Below are 17617 nucleotides of genomic sequence, written 5' to 3'. Positions count from 1 at the left end.
GTAATTGTTGAGCACCACTGCCATAAGTTTATTGTACAAGTTTGCAAGATACTATTTTTTTGTATCTCCAATGAAAAGAGAGCAAATTCTTAACTATTTATTATTTTTTTCAAAGTAATATTTAAGCAACATCCCTGCATTTTTCAATGGAATTATCATCACTGTATGCATTTTTATTTTATGGTACCTTTTCCCTGTTTGTGTTTTTTTTTTCCCTCCCCCTCAGATATAGATGAGTGCATCCAGAATGGTGTCCTTTGTAAAAATGGCCGATGTGTAAACACTGATGGAAGTTTTCAGTGTATTTGCAATGCTGGATTTGAATTGACTACAGATGGAAAAAACTGTGTGGGTAAGAACTCATCTTCATATATGGCATGCACTGGTCTGGTGATTGTAGAAATTGTACTTCATAGTGTTCTTTACCTTTTGTGAAATAAGACATGACCTGATGTGAACTTAATCCTCTGTGATCAAATAGACATTGTATGAAACAGTGTGCTTTCAAATAACAGTTGATGTCATTTTTGTTTTCAAAGCTACATCTCAGGAGACACGGGTAGTTCAGTGCCAGCAATAGCATTTTTGCCTAAAGCTTCACAGTAAGCACTTTGTATATCAGCATTGATGAAGAAATCACTGTTTTTATATTAGCTGTTCTGCATCAAAAAATCTTCCAAGATAAAAAGCAGTTTGCAGCAAGCTTTTAATTAGAACAGGTGATTGAAGCTTTCACATAATAAAGACTGTGCATTATTATTCCATGCACAGTCTGCTGAAACACACAAAACAACTGATTATAATGGTGTACACATCTGCTGCTTTGTCTGTAGATTGAAAACTTCAGATGTTTCATCAGTTAAAAGAGAAATGTAATCTTAAAGTGAAGGAGTCTGTCACATCTCTTATGACTGCTTATTCACACTGTGTCATATTTTGGAGGTGAAGAGGTATAAACAATTCTCTTTGCAATGCTTTGCAGACCATGATGAGTGTACAACTACAAACATGTGTTTAAATGGGATGTGCATAAATGAGGATGGGAGTTTTAAATGCATCTGCAAACCAGGATTTGTTCTGTCTCCAAATGGGCGGTACTGTACTGGTATGTACAACTGTGGAGTAACAGTGAGAGAGTTTTGACTAAAACAGCATTTATTATTATTTCCTGCATTTTCATTCGTGCAAATATGGCAATCTCATCAGATTGATTTGATATCATACTAGTACCTTACTAATTTGTTACTGAGGATGTCTTACGCTTCCTGAAAATAGTTCTTTAATTTACATTCTTAAATTTTCTTTTGAAATAACTGAATTATTTAGCACTATTACAAAGTACTGCAACAGATGATAAATTAGGTTGAAACATCTTGGAATCATTTCAAATGCAGCAAAATGTGCAGCCCTTTTATGAAATGGTAGAATTAGTAGAATACAGGAAGTTTAAAATGGTTAAAATGTTTTATTTTGAACATACTCGAATATTCCTTCTGTCCCACTATTCTAGCAATTCAAAATTTAGGACATCATATTTGGTAAATACAGTTAGAATCCTTTTTATATGAGATTGTGGAAACACTGCATGAAATGGTTTAGGAACAGAGCCTGATTTAGTTTCTGTTCAAGTATTGGAAAATGCCTGTTGCAGCTAGTAGAAGTAGGTTTGAGTGTGAGGCATTTCTAGGAGGTAGAAAATCATGTAAATACATTAGCTTTTCTGCCTTGAAGTTGGACTGTTTATATTATTTGTGTTTTTCTTAATGTGCGTATATGGCTGGGCTATTCACTTAGAAATTCACAACCATTAAAAATTATTTGAAGTTAAAGTTCAGTATCATACGGATATTCTGTGAGCTTCTTTTGTCAGAAGATGAACAAAGGGCAACATTTATCACTAATTTTGCTCAATCTGAACTACCTTGCTGTTCCATAAAGTTTTTTTCTGACATTTTAGTGCACAGCTGGAATTCTGATTACGTAGTATGATTCCTAGCTGAGATTTTATTAGAAACAAACCTAGCATGTCTCAGTGATTCATCTGCTATCAAACAGACAATAGGTGGTGTTCTAAAAACACTATTTGTAAACCTGCTTAAACAGCAAATATGTTGTTGAATTGTGTTTCCTCCTGATAGACATTGATGAATGTCAGACATCGGGAATTTGCATGAATGGTCATTGTATAAATACTGAAGGATCCTTTCGATGCGAATGTCCGCCTGGCTTGGCTGTTGGAGTTGATGGTCGTGTGTGTGTAGGTGAGTGAGACTTTTTTTTAATTGAAAAGTAAGGGGACTGACGCATTATATGATATCCTTCTGGGACATGTTGTCATCAGCTGTAGAATTAAAATAAACCAAGGAGGTCTTTTTCTTAAATAAAATTGACCTTTTTTGTTTTGCTCTGTTATATGTTTGTTTCCAGGTGTGTACATATGTATATACATTCAGAATTATATTCAGCTGCACAACTTCTACTTCAGTTCCCAAAAGGAAGTGCATCTACTGTGGGGCACTGATATTTTTGCACTCCTGTTTTCTTATCTTTCTCTAACCTGGAAACATTCTCCCCCTACCATAGTGTTAAAAAAGATAAAGCTTTAGCAAGAGAAGGAGCAAAAATTAGATGAATAGGTTCTGTGAAATCAAATCTTTATTGCTGATTATTAGGAATTCTATCACATAAAGCCAATGTTAAAAGTCAAGAAGCTTACATTTCTTTGTGGAATCAGGCTGGTGCCACCTCTTGTTTACCTGTTACTCTTCTGATCTTAATAAAAAGCAGTTTCTTAGATTCAGCTGGAATGCAAGTATTTGTTATTTTAAACTAATGAGATTTTTTAGTAAGCAAAACTGTACTAAAAATTGAACCAACAAAAACAAGGATTGTTCTCTGGTCAGGTTGTTTGTTTTCTTCTAGTTTATTAAAGGTTTGGAGAAAAGCAGTGAAAAGATGTAAGAATGAGAAGAAGCTTTGTGTACTGTTTTTAATATAGGAATTTCACTGCATATGACACAGCAGCAAAACCAGATTTGAGTACAAGCTGTTCAGTACCTTTTTCATGGTCCAAGTTGGCCTCATCTTCACCCTTGTCAGTGATACAGCTGCAAAGAATCAGTTCTGTGTTCCCATTTACCTAACGTTGCCACAGTTCTAGCAGTGAAACGCTTCACAAATTGGCTGTCACCTGTGAACAATATGTTTTATTTGAAAGTGTTTAATTCCACATATCATAGCTTTAGGGTTTACCATAAAAGCTTAAATTTTCAACAGGAAATATCCTTAATATGGGAAAAATCATAAGGCAGAATCATGATTTATTTGGAAAATTCTCTTTAAAAAGATGATGTAATTATTCCAGGTCTAAAATAAAAGAGGAAATTTCCAATAGTGCGTAACAAAGATGTCCTTATACATGACCTTCAGAATGGAATTTCAGAGCCAGTTTGCTGTTCAGAATTTTGTGTGTATGTATATATTTACACATGCTGTGTTAGCTACAGGAATTCTCTGGCTATTCTGTCTTATTTATTACAAGACAACCTGGCTGCTGGAAAAGTATTTGTATTAAGGGCGTTTATAATCCAAAAGTTAGTAAGTTACATGGAGCAGCATCCTTCTAGCAGTAATCCTACAAACGTGCTAGGCAATTATTGGAACAATAATGACTTTAAAAATAAAAGCTATAGTCTCACTTCAAATTTAAGTGTTATTTTACTTTTGAATAGTAACATCGATTCTGATGGGATTATTCATAGAATAAAGGAGTAAAGTGTTCTTTTATTTAACATTAATAAATATTTTAGAGTTAACCACAAAATGTTATTCAAGTTTAGGAAAAAAAAAAAAGAACAGTAAAGGAGAACAAATGCTTGGAAAAGGAACAGTTAGATAACTACTCAGAGCCAAGGTAGTATTTGCACACATCTAGAATTTGGCTATACTTTCAACTGCAACTTCATGCTAAGATACCTCTGCTGGCTCTGTGTGTATGTGTGTCATCTCAGAACTTGCACTGACCTGTGGCTGTAGCTTTGTACAATGTTGTTTGTTCTCTGCTGAGGTACTTCTGGTTATGATTCAGTCTGCATTTCACATCTCTGCCCAAATACAGCCATCCAGGACAAAATAGCTAAGTTTAGTTTTAGTCTGGTTATTTTGCAGTGCCTGTCGTGAGCATTGCATGATTCATCCTTCTAAGACATCTGGATAAGTGCAGTGGCTTTCACTGAGAATAGGTCAATCACTGGTCCACCAGACCCTGACCACAAATACAGTGGTGTTAATATTTCCAGCTGCTGAAGTGCTTCATTACAGAATTTGAGAGTCTATAAATGGTCTTCCAAGACCATTCTCCGGAAAAATATGGAATAAAATCCCAGAGACAAGCACGTGGTTACAAAAGCACCAATGCTAGGACATGGTTCAGGGCATAAAATAAGTTCCCCAGCATTCTGAAATTAATAGCCCAAGGCTGATCAAACTATTTAGGGAGCAGAGCAGGTTCATCAGTGAGGTGTGTGGTCAGAACTATTGTGACATGGCAAACTTCAGCTTAGCAAGGTGCCTCAAGCAGCTGATGTGCAGATGGAGCATGGGAAGCACAGCCCTGGGAGAGCATTTTTCCTGTCACAGTATTTTAGATTCTTGAAGAATGAGCTTATTTAGTCCTTCTTTGTGGGCTTTGTGAATCAGTGTCAGTGTAGATTAGACTGTTTTCCTACAATTTGTGAAGAAATTCTCCATCAGGTTGCCTGTTCTTCTTTTATAAAAACTTTGTTGAAAAAGCTTCCTCCTAATATATGACATCTGTAGCTTCCTTCAGCTGCTTTCCACCTTCACATCTTTGACGACCTTCCAATAAAGTACTTCTTCCATAATTTCCAATCTTTTCTCCCACTGAAAATTTCTCCTCCAGGCGTTTCCTTCTCTTGAATTGCTTCTTCATTCTCTCCTGGACACATAACTAGGGGAAAACCTTCACTTCTGTGAGAGAACAGTGATCAAAGCTCTTTTATTCATAGCAGAGTGTGAACAGATTGACATCTGGACTTTCTAGACATGGAGGAAAAGGACGTGGTGCGACTAACTATTTTGCTGGGTACATAAGCAGACTTTTCTTGTGCAATGATACTTTATTGTTGTCAAGCATAAAAATCTTTTCCTGCTGTCAAATGCAAGTGAATTGTACTGGCTTCACCTAGGCTCTTGGCAAGGAATGAGCCTTGAAATCTGGGCTGCATTTAGCTGTGCTCCAGCACTGCTTGTCCTGTGGGAGGCCATGGACAACATTTTATGTACAGGCAATGCCGTGTTGAAGGAGCCAGCTTACAGCTAAGAGCTGGAAGGACATATAAGAAATTGCCAGTTCTTGTTGGAATTGGCGCTGTTATATTTTTCGTGCAGATTTCTTTGTTGTTTTCAGGACATGTTTAAGGCATCTATCTGCATTCCCTCGGATCCTCTTTAAGTGAATTGGGACTCATGTTCAGACCTCAGCGTATCATAGTTCTACTGGAAGTTCGACAAGGAATATAATTAAAGCCATGCTCTGGCCTAGTCTGTAGATACCTGAAGTTCTAGCAAGTGTGAAGTTCTAGCAAGTTTCTCCAGAAGTGTAAAAGTAAAAACTAAAGACTGCTTACTCTGTATCCTGCTGTTCTCAATTGTATGTTTAGGTTGACTGTCCACAGACACTCTTGCTGGAAGATAGCCCATATTATCCTTTAAACATTTATGCAAAAGGCATCTGACCCTGAAATGTCCAAAAAAACAAACTAACTAACAAAAAAAACCCCAAAACAAAAACAAAAAACAGCATGAACAGCAATAGCAAAACATGTTAAAAGCTGTCTAAAAGAATTTCCTAAAATTCTGACTAATTGCTGAGCTTACTGTCATCAATACCTGCAGGTCCCTTTCATAGATAGTGTCTATCCATTTCACTGGGGGCCAAAAGAAATAAAATATTTATTTGCTTTCTCTTTGTTAGATACTCATATGCGTAGCACATGCTATGGAGGTATCAAAAAAGGAGCATGCATTCGTCCCTTCCCTGGTGCTGTGACAAAATCTGAATGTTGCTGTGCCAATCCTGACTATGGTTTTGGAGAGCCATGTCACCCCTGCCCTGCTAAAAACTCAGGTAGAATTTTGTATTTCTTCAGCTACTGTATTTTTTTTTTTTTTAATCTTATTCAGAGAGCTCATTTACTTCATACATTTAGGAAAAACGAACAGTTTACTTAATAGAACTGTACACTGAAAGTGTTTGCTCCTTTTAAGAAAAGCAAACTCTCTGGTATTCTGTATTGAGTGTTTTTATGCATTGTAACATTTGAGGCAAACCAAGTTACAGAGCTGCCCTGAGTGTGACAAAACTGAAAAAGAAGGAACATGAGTTCTATGAATGAAACTGGATACTTGAATTAAGTGTTTACTCTAAATAATGATTAGGTAAAGAGAATAAGCAGACATCTCTGATAAATCTTTACATTTCATAGTTCAGTAGATCTAGTTTAAGCGTAGTCTTGTATTCACTTTAGAAATCTATAATTTATAGGAATTAGTTCTTCAAATGAGCATGGACACTGAAAAAAAAGAACTCTTGCAAACAGAATTGAGATAAGAAGTCTTGGATGGTAATTCCATTCCATGTTGTTTTAGAGGAAGAAAAACTGGATTGTGGTTGAAAGTAATATCAGAGCGAGAAGTACTGTCAAGACTATAATGAAATCACTCTAGTGTTTCATTCTTGTTATCAAATTTTGTATTTGAATATGTGCAAAAGTTCAGAGTGGAATGTTACTATCATGTCTAGCTAAGGTATCTATAACTCATGTGAACACTGACATTTTATTACTTAAATTGTAGAAAATTATTTTGAGAAAGAATCAAGTGGATTTATTTTAGGATTAAAAAAGCGAAACACTGCAAATGACTTTGTTTTTTAATTTCCCCCAACATCTCTTGCTGCAATGAATAGCGGAGTTTCATGGCCTGTGTAGCAGTGGAATAGGCATTACCGTGGATGGACGAGGTATGTTGCACATTTTATTTAGTATATGTGATTGGAGATGGGAAAAAATGGTATACTTAAAAGCAGATTTTTCTGTAACGTGCATGAAACTAATATTTTACTTGTAGCATTTTCATTATTAAAGCATAATAACTAAATGCCATCTAAAGAAAGAGCCAGAATTAGTTCCCTACAATCGTAGATGTTATCTTAATCCAGCAAGAAAAAAACAGTCATGTCCATTTTAATTTCGTTATGTGATTTTCATTATGTGACATTATGTGAGTTTTAGGATACAAGACAGGTTCCTCTGATTTGGGTAATGACAGGGGTCACTTGAATTTTTAGCTGATTTTCTATCATTTGGAATAATAGTGGAGCAGTTCTTCACTCCAGATCCAGAGATAATTTCTCTGATGAGGTACTTGGAAGGAAGCTTACTAAAAAAAAGTCCTCTTAGTAGTTCCTGGAATGAGAGATTTTATTTGTTGCTGGAATTTGTAAGGTTGTAGCTTCTTTTTTCTATCATCAGAGAGGGGAATTTTATAAGCAGTAGTTGAGCCAAACCTGAAGGAAGGGCAAGACGTGCTTTACCTTCCAGTTAAATAGGACAGGTTGAAGAAAGAGTGGTTTTATTGCTAGGTTCTTCCCTGATGAGTTAATAAAGTTGCAGCCAGATACTGTACGTGTAATATTTCGAGGCATTTAATCTGTATAGCTTTTATCCTCATCAATGTTAAAACTCTTACTCAGTTCAGAAGGAACATAATGAGACCAATGGAACATGATACCTCGTAAAAGTCACATAACTTCAAAAAAAAAAAAAAAAGCACTGTATTAGAAGGGTTCAGTAATTACATGTGCACAATTTTATCCTTGCTTTTTGAGCTCATTTCGTAATGTCTTGCCAAACTTAAAAGCAATGTGAAATATGTAGTTTGTATATCTCATGAAGAAATAAATGCAGTGCATCATGATTTTGTACAAATGCTGTCATACTGTTAGGATTTACTTGTAGGAGGCTTTACAGTCTTTTGGATATGTGGAAAATGAAATTTCTCACTAAAAATGTAAGACTAGTTAAGCTCTCCATCAACTGCAAGCTAAATACCATAATCTCTTGGGGGACCTGAATAAAACTGGTATTTTTTGTACATCTTGCATGTGAGCTCATACATAGTTTTCTTGATGCTATTCCTACTGCTGTTTGCGCCGTGGGAGATTGTTTGCCAGTTTTATGTCCTGAAGGAGAGGAGTACTGATCCTGCATCTGGTCGCTAATTTATATTGTTTTCCTCATCAAAAGCAATGAGAATCCTTATCTAGAGTGAATGGGAATATATTTTACCAGTGAAGGTCTTGGCATATAGAATGACTTTCAGTTGATTCATAGCTTGTTAATTAAGCTGCTATCCATCACCACATACTTACTGCTTGCATTCAGCTTGTGGTTAACAAGCCCAAAACCTTTAAATCTTCCTGTGGGAGGAATCTGAATGCACCGATGAGGGCAAAGATTTTACTGTCTGGTTCAACATAAAAAGTAAAGGGAGGGACAGGACTTTCTAAAAGCATTAACTTTGAGGAGTTGGACACTATGATCCTTCTGGGTCACATCCAACTCAGGATATTCTATGATTCTATTATTAACTTTATAAGGAGAAACAGAATCATGAAATGTGGTTTTCCTGCAAGATGTAAATGAGGCCAGCAAGATACAGAAAACTTTCTGCTTTAAAGGAAACATAAAGCTGAAATATTATACTACTTTATACTTTCTTAAATAATGTTCAGATATCTCAGATCTTTGAGTTTAATCCAGGCATAGCATAACTTTTAGAATCATAGAATTACTTGAGTTGGAAGAGACCTTTAAAGGTCACGTAGCCAACTCTCTTGCAATGAACAGGGGCACCAGCAGCTCAATCAGGTTGCTTAGAGCCCTGTCCAGCCTGGCCTTGAATGTCTCCAGGGATGCGGCATCCACCACATCTCTGGGCAACCTGTGCCAGTGCCTCACTACCTTTTCCTTACATTCAGTCTAACTCTCGACTCTTTTAGTTTTGAACCATCTCCCCTTGTCCTATCACAGCAGCCCCTGCTAAAGTGTCTGTCCCCTTCTTTTGATAGCCCTCCTTTAAATACTGAAAAGCTGCTATCATGTCTCCCTGGAGCCTTCTTGTCTCCAGGCTGAACAGTATTTTCCAAATGCATTTCAGAGTATATGTAAATTATGAGGAATATCCTGATCTAAACTGCACTATGTTTCGAGAGGAAATGTCCTATATAAGAAAATGAACTGTACAAATATAAAACAATATTTTTATGAAGTCACAGCTAGACCAGCATACCTGCTGTTTTTTCCAGTGTTTGGAAAGGGAACTATTCAAGTAATGGGCTTACCGTATGGGAAGAAATAACTTAACTTAGTATTGAAAACCCCTCTTTTCCTCAGAGGTAAAAAAAAGATATTAAAAATAGCCTGTTCCTGCTCTTATAGTTCATATAAATATTCTGGAATTTTCCAACTACAGCAGAAATTCTATATGGGACTGTAAATATAGGGAATATATCTCATTCATCATCCTATTCTGTCCATCCAAGAGAAATTTCAAAATTCCAATAAATACTGTGATTTCTATAGGCCTGAATATGCTGTGGTATTGATGTATGCATTAGTTCTGTATTAGGAAACGTATTTATATCACCTAATAAATTATATCTTCTTACCTAATATCCTCAAACCACAGGCATTGAGTGCACAGGCTTGGTATTTTGCATCAAGGTATTCTTACAAACATGTAGTCATTTTATTGATTTAAGGTGGAAAGCATGCCTACAGGTCATCCATTTTAGCATTCTGCTCAGAGCGGGGCTAACTTCAAAGTTGAATCAGGTTTCTGAAGGACTTGCCTGGTTGTATTTGTAAGATCTCCAAGGATGGAATTCCCACAGCCTCTCTGAGCAGCTTACTCTAGTGCTTAACCGCTCTCGTGGGGAAGAATTCTTTCCCTAGCATTCAGTTAAAATTTCCCCAGCTGTTTTTAACTGTTGTCTCGTGCGCTTTTATTGTATAACTTGGAGAAGAGGTTTGTTCCATCTTCTCTGGGACAGAATCACAGAATGGCCAGGGTTGGAAGGGACCTCAAAGATCATAATCTCCAACCCTCTGCCACATGCAGGACCACAACCTCCCCATTTAATACTAGACCAGCTAATATTAGACCAGGGCCTCATCTAATCTGGCCTTGAACACCTCTAGGGTCGGGGCATCCACAGCCTCTCTGGGCAGCCTGTTCCAGCACCTCACCATTCTCTCTGTAAAGAATTTCCCCCTGTCACCCAACCTAAATCTCCCCTCCCTCAACTTAAAACCATTTCCTCCTGTTGTGCATTTATCAACCCTTTCAAAGAGTTGACTCCCCTTCTGTTTATAGGCTCCTTTTAGGTACTGAAAGGCTGCAATGAAGTCACCCTGCAGCCTTCTGTTCTCCATGCTGAACAAGCCCAGCTCCCTCAGCCTGCCTTCTTAGAGGGGGTGCTCCAGCTCCCTGATCATCTTTGTGGCCCTCCTCTGGACCCTCTCCAAGAAGTCTCTGTACTGGGGGCTCTAGGCTTGGAAGCAATACTCCAGATGGGGCTTCACAAGAGCAGAGTAGAGGGGGACAGTCACCTCCCTGTCTCTGCTGGCCACCCCTCTTCTGATGGAGCCCAGGATACCATTTGCTTTTTGAGCTGCAAGAGCACACTGCCGGCTTATGTTAAGCTCTTCATCTATCAAGACCCCCAGGTCCTTCTCTGCAGGGCTGCTCTCAAGGACTGCTCCTTCCAGTCTGTATAAATGCTTGGAATTCCTCCAGCCCAAGTGCAAAACTTTGCACTTTGCTGTGTTGAACCTCATTAGATTCATCTGGGTCCACCTTTCGAGTCTGTTGAGGTCCCTCTGAATGGCATCCCTTCCTTCAACCGTGTCGACTGCACCGCTCAGCTTGGTGTCATCAGAAAACTTGCTGAGGGTGCACTCCATCCCTACATTGATATCATTGTTAAAGATGTTGAAGAGCACTGGTCCCAAGACAGACCCCTGAGGGACACTGCTTGTTACCAGCCTCCACCTAGACACAGAACGATTAATCACCACCCTCAGTCTGCGGCCTTTCAACCAATTTCTTATCCATCAGGTGGTCCACCCATCAAATCCACATCCCTCCAATTTGGAGATAAGGATGTGGTGGGGGACCGTGTCAAAGGCCTTGATCAAGTCCAGGTAGATGACATCAGTCACCTTTCCCTTGTCCACGATTGCCGTCACTCCATCACAGAAGGCCACCAGATTGGTTAAGCATGACCTTCCCCTGGTGAAGCTGTGCTGGCTGTTTCGGATCACATGCTCATGTGATGAAGCGTGTTGTCCACGTGGATCTGTTCCATGATTTTCCCAGATACAGAGATGAGACTCACTGGCCTGTAGTTCCTGGGTCCTCCTTGCTCCCTTTCTTACAAATGAGAGTGACGTAACTCTTCCTCCAGTCATCTGGGACCTCACCTGACAGCCACAACTTTTCAAAGATGATGGAGAGCAGCTCGGCAACCACATCAGCCAGCTCCTTCAGAACCCTGGGATGTACGCCATCCGGCCCCATAGACTTGTACACATTCAGTCTTATGAGGCAGTCTTGGACTTGCTCTGCCTTTACACTGGGGGGGGGATTTACTGCCCTGCTACCCAGTGAGAAGTTTAGGGATGCAGGGCATTCATCATGCAGGAACGATCTTAATTATGAGTGAACTGCTATTGTATCTCCCTGTCACCATGGTCTTGCTCACTAAAGAAACCCAATTCATTCAGCCTCTTTTCATGTATCATATGCTCCACCCCTCTAACAGTCTTTGCAACACTTTGAGTTATTCTCCCCAGTCTGCTGGTATCTTTCTTGGATTGAGAGTCCCAAAACTGAACACATTGTTTAACACAGATTTGCTGTCATCTGTGCCGAACAGAGGAGAATAATTGCTTCCTTCACCTTCCTGTCTGCACCCTTGCTCTAAATAACAGCCCCAACCTCCAGTGAGTCAGATGCTCCCTTCATTTTGATTCTGTCCGCATCACTTAGTCAGGTTTTTTATACTTTCCAATATCTTCTGTTTCCAATATGTTATCTTCTGCAGATATTAATGAGTGTGCATTGGATCCTGACATTTGCTCAAATGGAATTTGTGAAAACCTACGTGGCAGCTATCGTTGTAACTGTAACAGTGGCTATGAGCCTGATCCATCTGGAAGGAACTGTGTGGGTAAGTTTCTATATTTTGCTATAAATGTTGAATAATTCATCACCACATTGATGATAATTTGAATTGATAGAACATGGGTTGCAAGGGAGACATATGTTCTTACAGCTACAGTGAAAACAAAAAATTTCTATTGATCCAACCTTCCCTGGTAACTCCATAGCCAGTATTTTTACTTCTGTCTTTTTCTGTTATTTGGCAGAGGTGTTTGATGATTTTATTTTATTTTTGTTGTACTGTTTGTCTCGGATGTGTAGGCATCAGATATCATTGCAGGCTTGGATTTGTTTTTCTCAAGAGCATGGATATTCTGTTATACAAGAGAATCTAAAATGTGTCACTTTCAAGACTTGAAGATAAATTGGCAAGAATTGAAAGTTATGGTTTTGCGCAGTAAAATGTAACATATGGCTACCATTACCAAAATGAACAGTACCTGGTGGTCTATCTGTGATGTCCCTGGGTTACACAAGTACAGTATGGTTAATTGATGCATGCAGAGTATTCTAACTTGTGAAAGCTTTCAGGAGAGAAAAATTAACCACTCCTGCAATTTACCAAGTCATAACTGGATAGTAGGTCCAAGTCTAACGCTAGTTTTTTTTGGTTGCCTTGAGTGTAATGCCTCTGATGTATTTCCATGGAGACTACGACAGATACAAAGAAAACAATAATAATAATTGATAGAGGAAGTTCTCACCTATAGAACGCTGTTTTCACCACCATTAGCTATGCATTTTTGCCAGTGAGGATCAAAAGACTGCATGCCACACTCGTGAAGATCTGCACAAGCACAGGTGACCCATTTTCACTGTTAGCACTGGTGAAAGGCACCACCCACTGCCTCATTGTGAGAGTGAGATGCCATTTTATTCCATACAGAGGAATTCAGTGACACACTTTTGCTTCATCCACACTTTCATGTCAGACACCATTTAGTCTGTACTGCCATCTGTTGCACAGCAACAATGTTGTTGGGAAGGTACAGCCATACTGCCAACATCTGCCTTTCATGTTGTGAGCCAACACCGTAAAGTAGGAAGCATTTTTGCACAAAATAATTTATGAATTTCAAATTAAAAGTTGAAATGCTTTAGTTAATTATACAAATTAAGATAAGCTGAGAAATTAAAATAATCAGGAGCCACATTATTCTGTGTTTTCACATTGCATGTCACAGTAGATGGAAGTCCCCATCTGAAGTTTAACTGCAAGACCCTAAGAAATAATACTTTTGTAACGTTCATAGTTTAAGTAAAAGGGCATATGACAACAAGTTCAAAATTAAAGTCTGCTCCCTTGGAAAACTTCAATTCCAAGTCCATCCTCTTCTAATTAGTTGAAATTAAAGGAGGTCAGATTAAAGATCAGTAAGTTGAGGAGATTCCTTGCAGGTGCAAAACTTAAATTTTGTATGTATTATTTGGGGAAATTAAGGCTCCATGGCCTGAAGTCTAATGGAATTCGTAGGCATGGGTTGCAAAATCTGGTGATGTTGTTGGAGAATTAAGAGCCACGAGATTGTATTTATTGTATTTCTTTTTTTTCTTCTTTATTTTAAACTTAAACTCTCTAAAAAAGTGAGTTAATCAGCTGCAATTTTAACTTTAGGAAATGCAACTGGAGAAGGCATCAGACTTATCACAGTTTATCCTTTTATAAACTTAAGTGTTTGTGAAATGTGTTGGGAATTAAGGGAAAGTCATTTAAAATTATGACTTTTTACATTTTAGTAATAATTTGCACATGAAGTTTGATTGATTTTTTTATAGCTATGCTTAATCTAAAGGGAGATCAGGCGCTGATATTAATTTATGGGTTTTTCTTATTCAGTATGCTTCCTATCCTAGTCTTAATCATAGCTTCTTTTTCCTGATATATGATACACACCTGCTCTAGTGGTATGTATATGTAATCTAAGATGTCTACCATGCATGAACTATTCAATTTATATTTAAACACATATTAATTTAATGGATTTCAAAATCCTTTTTTTTTTTTTTTACTATAAAAGAGGATTAGAATAGTAGTCTAACATGCCTTTACTTATGTATCTTTAAAGAAAAAAAAAGAAAGAAAGCTGATAATTTGAAGATTATATAGTCATACAGTTAGATTATTAAGGTCATTCTAGGAGCACAGGAATATTGTTTTAAGACTACCCATCAATTGTTTTTAAAGACTGCTATTGAAAACCTTTAAAACTTGGGTAAAAAAGAATCTGAAAATGATTTAGATTTTTGAAAAGAAAGGATTGGCATTTTTCACTGCGTAGTCATTATAGGAAACAGCACGTCTGGTAACCTAATTGTTGCTGTAGAATGCAATAGGAGCTTGTTAGAGAGACTAAGGCATCTTGTGGCATTTGATCTTACTGATGTTAATTCATCTGTTACAGACATTGATGAATGTTCAGTGAATGGGCTGCTGTGTGATAATGGCCTCTGTCGAAACACTCCTGGAAGTTATAGCTGCACTTGTCCAAAGGGCTATGTGTTCAGCACTGAGACAGACACATGTGAAGGTGAGAAATCTACAAATTGTTAATCTTATTGCTTTATTTTATTTGCTTTTATTGCTTGCGTAGTATTAAAGCTAACTGATTAAAAAACATTCAGACTGGAAACAAGAACAAGAGCAAAAGAGAGTACTAAGGTATGGCATAAAGCATTCCTCTTAAAATTTTTCTGCAGTACTTTTAGTGTGTTGGATCTTGTCAATGGATTTCTAGGGAAGTAATCAGTTCAATGCTGTATGAAAGTGTTTTCCTTTCTTTAGACAATATATGTGGAAGATGAAATAGAAGCAAATATATACTTGGCTTGTATTATACAGTGATGACACAAAGTTTATAATTTAAGGAAAACTGCATGTTTTGATCACAAGAGACTTCATTTTTTCCCATCAGTCTATGGTGATTTTTAATTGTAGATCATATTCTGATATGCATGTGATGTTTGAGTTCCTGGGTCCGGATGTTACTGCCTGGTGATAAAAAATTGTCTTTTGTTTTCCTCAAAATTCATACCTTATAGTCAAAATTGCTTTTGTTTTCATGCTAATGGACAATGTCAGAGGAGTGAAAGTGTCACACTGCAGAAACTGAACACAGAATCACAAAATTATTGTGACTGCAAGGAACTGCTGGTGGAGGTCATGTTGTCCAACCTCCTGATTCAAGCAGGGCTATTCAGAGCAAGTTGCCCTTTGCCATGTCTAGATGGCTTTGAAACATCTCCAAGGAAGGAGATTCAACAACTTCTTTGGAAAATCTGTTCTAGTACTCAGTCACCAGCACAGTGAGGAATTGCTTACTGATATTCCAGTTTGTGCCTATTGCCTCTTATCCTGTCATTGAGCTCCACTGAGAAGAGCCTGTCTCTGTCTTCTTTGTACCCTCCTTTTGGATGTATACACTGGTAACATCCCAACTGAACCTTCTCTTCTTTAGGCTAAACAATCCCAGCTTTCTCAGCCTTTCCTCACAGGAAATGTGTTCCAATTCCTTCATCATCTTCTTGGAGCTTAGTTAGACTCTCTTCAGTACATCCATGTCTTTCATCTACTCGGAGGTCCAGACCTGGACACAGCCTTCCAGGTGTGAATGCAGCAGTGCTGGGTAGAAAGGATGGATCACCTGCCTCTACCTGTTTGCAGTGCATTGTTTAATATAGTCACAAATGCCATTAGCTTTCTTAGCAGGAAGGGCACATTGTTGGGTCTTGTTCAACTTGGTGTCTGCTAGGACCCACAGGGCATTTTTCGCAAAGCTGCTTTTCAGCTGGGTTGCCCCCAGCCATGTACTGGTGCCTGGGTCTGTTCCTCTCCAGTTTCAAAGCCCTCCCAAAGGCTTCGAACTTCTTGTTGAACTTCAAGGGTTTCCTGCCAGCCAATTTCTCCAGCTTGTAAAAGTTGCTCTGAATAGCAGCATGAGTCTCTGATTTATCAGTTACTCCTTTTAGTTTGTGGCATCTGCAGACTTACTTGAGAGTACCGACTTCTTCAACATCCCAATCGTTAGTTACCAAATCATTGTTACCAAACAAGAATGGACCCAGGATCAATCCCCAGGGTGGTACACCACAAGTTACTGGCCTCCAACTAGGCTTTGGTTTATTGATCACCACGTTTTGGGTTTGCCAGTTCTGACACTTTTTAATCCACCTCACTGTATGCCCATCCAAACTGTATATGTTAAAAGTTTCTCCATGAGGATCTTATGGTGGCAGTGTCAAAGGCCTTACTGAAGTCCAGGTAGACAATATCACTCATATCCATCATACTGATGATTTAATTAGCGAAGCTTACAAGATTGGTCAAGCATGATTTCCCTTTGTTGAATCTATGCTGACTACTCTTGATGATTTTCAACTTCATATGCCTGGAAATGGTTTCCAGGCATAGCTGCTTCATCAGCTTTTCAGGGATCAAGGTGAGGCTGAGTGACTTGTAGTTTTCCCAGGTTCTCCTTCTTGCCCTTCTTGAATATATGAGTGACATTTGCTTTCCTCCAGTTTTAGGCACTTCCCCATACGTCTATGACCAAGCAAAATATCCTCACGACGTTTGCCAGTACCCTCATTGCTTGCGAGGACACATGGTCTTAATGAATGTCCAGTTTGCTTAAGTGTTCCCTGAAGTGATTCTAGTCCAGAAGACTATCTTCTATGCTCCAACCTTTCCCCTTGATCTGTGGGAAGTGGGATTCTTGAAGACTGGTCTTTCTAGTAAAGACAAGCAAATTTGAATAAGAAATTTTACTGATTTATTAGTTATTATTATTATTATTATTATTTAGTTATTTTTTAGTTTTAAGCAAAGCTGTGAAATAAGGGAGTTGAAATGAAAGTATTGGCTTTTGTCTCATTTTTAATTAGTATTCAGAGCAGCAATATATATGACTAGATTTTTTGCATTGTATTATTTTATATTAAATATAAATTATTTATTATATATTATTTTTTGTATAACATTATTACGATTAGGAAGTTTTTATAATGAATAATTATACATTTGAGTGAGTGATGATGAAGGTACAATCCTTCTGGAATACGTACTGTGTAAACCAGTATAATTTTCTAAGCTTGCCTGGAGTAACAGAAGACATTATTGTCCTCAGCTGCTTGTTATTACTGATCAGCCACAAGTTACTTCCATACAGCTAAGCAAACATACAAAATGGAAAGTGGAAGCACCCTTTAAAATATTCTTGCTGTGTAAGATCAGTCAGGTTAACTTAAAACATTTCATTCGCAGCATTTGCTGAATGGGCTAACTTAACACTGCAGCAGTGAGGAATGCTCA

The 17617-nt window shown here is 38.0% G+C and overlaps 1 protein-coding gene across 3 annotated transcripts in view; it reads left to right on the top strand.

Annotated features, from left to right (window-relative positions):
• The window catches only part of FBN2 (fibrillin 2), a 160453-nt gene that overhangs the window by 65597 nt on the left and 77239 nt on the right, over positions 1-17617 (top strand). For all 3 annotated transcript variants that reach the window (XM_042866234.1, XM_042866233.1, XM_042866235.1), the window contains 7 exons: positions 227-352; positions 983-1105; positions 2139-2261; positions 5996-6148; positions 6989-7042; positions 12191-12316; positions 14712-14837. In XM_042866234.1, the coding sequence (XP_042722168.1) occupies positions 227-352; positions 983-1105; positions 2139-2261; positions 5996-6148; positions 6989-7042; positions 12191-12316; positions 14712-14837 (831 nt within the window). The remainder of the gene's footprint in view (positions 1-226; positions 353-982; positions 1106-2138; positions 2262-5995; positions 6149-6988; positions 7043-12190; positions 12317-14711; positions 14838-17617) is intronic.

This window comes from Lagopus leucura, unplaced genomic scaffold (assembly GCF_019238085.1).
Source record: "Lagopus leucura isolate 7727_CA_CO unplaced genomic scaffold, USGS_WTPT01 Super-Scaffold_810, whole genome shotgun sequence".
Taxonomy (NCBI): Eukaryota; Metazoa; Chordata; class Aves; order Galliformes; family Phasianidae; genus Lagopus; species Lagopus leucura.
Note: the sequence above shows the minus strand (reverse complement) of the source record. Positions and strands in the feature narration are given on the sequence as shown.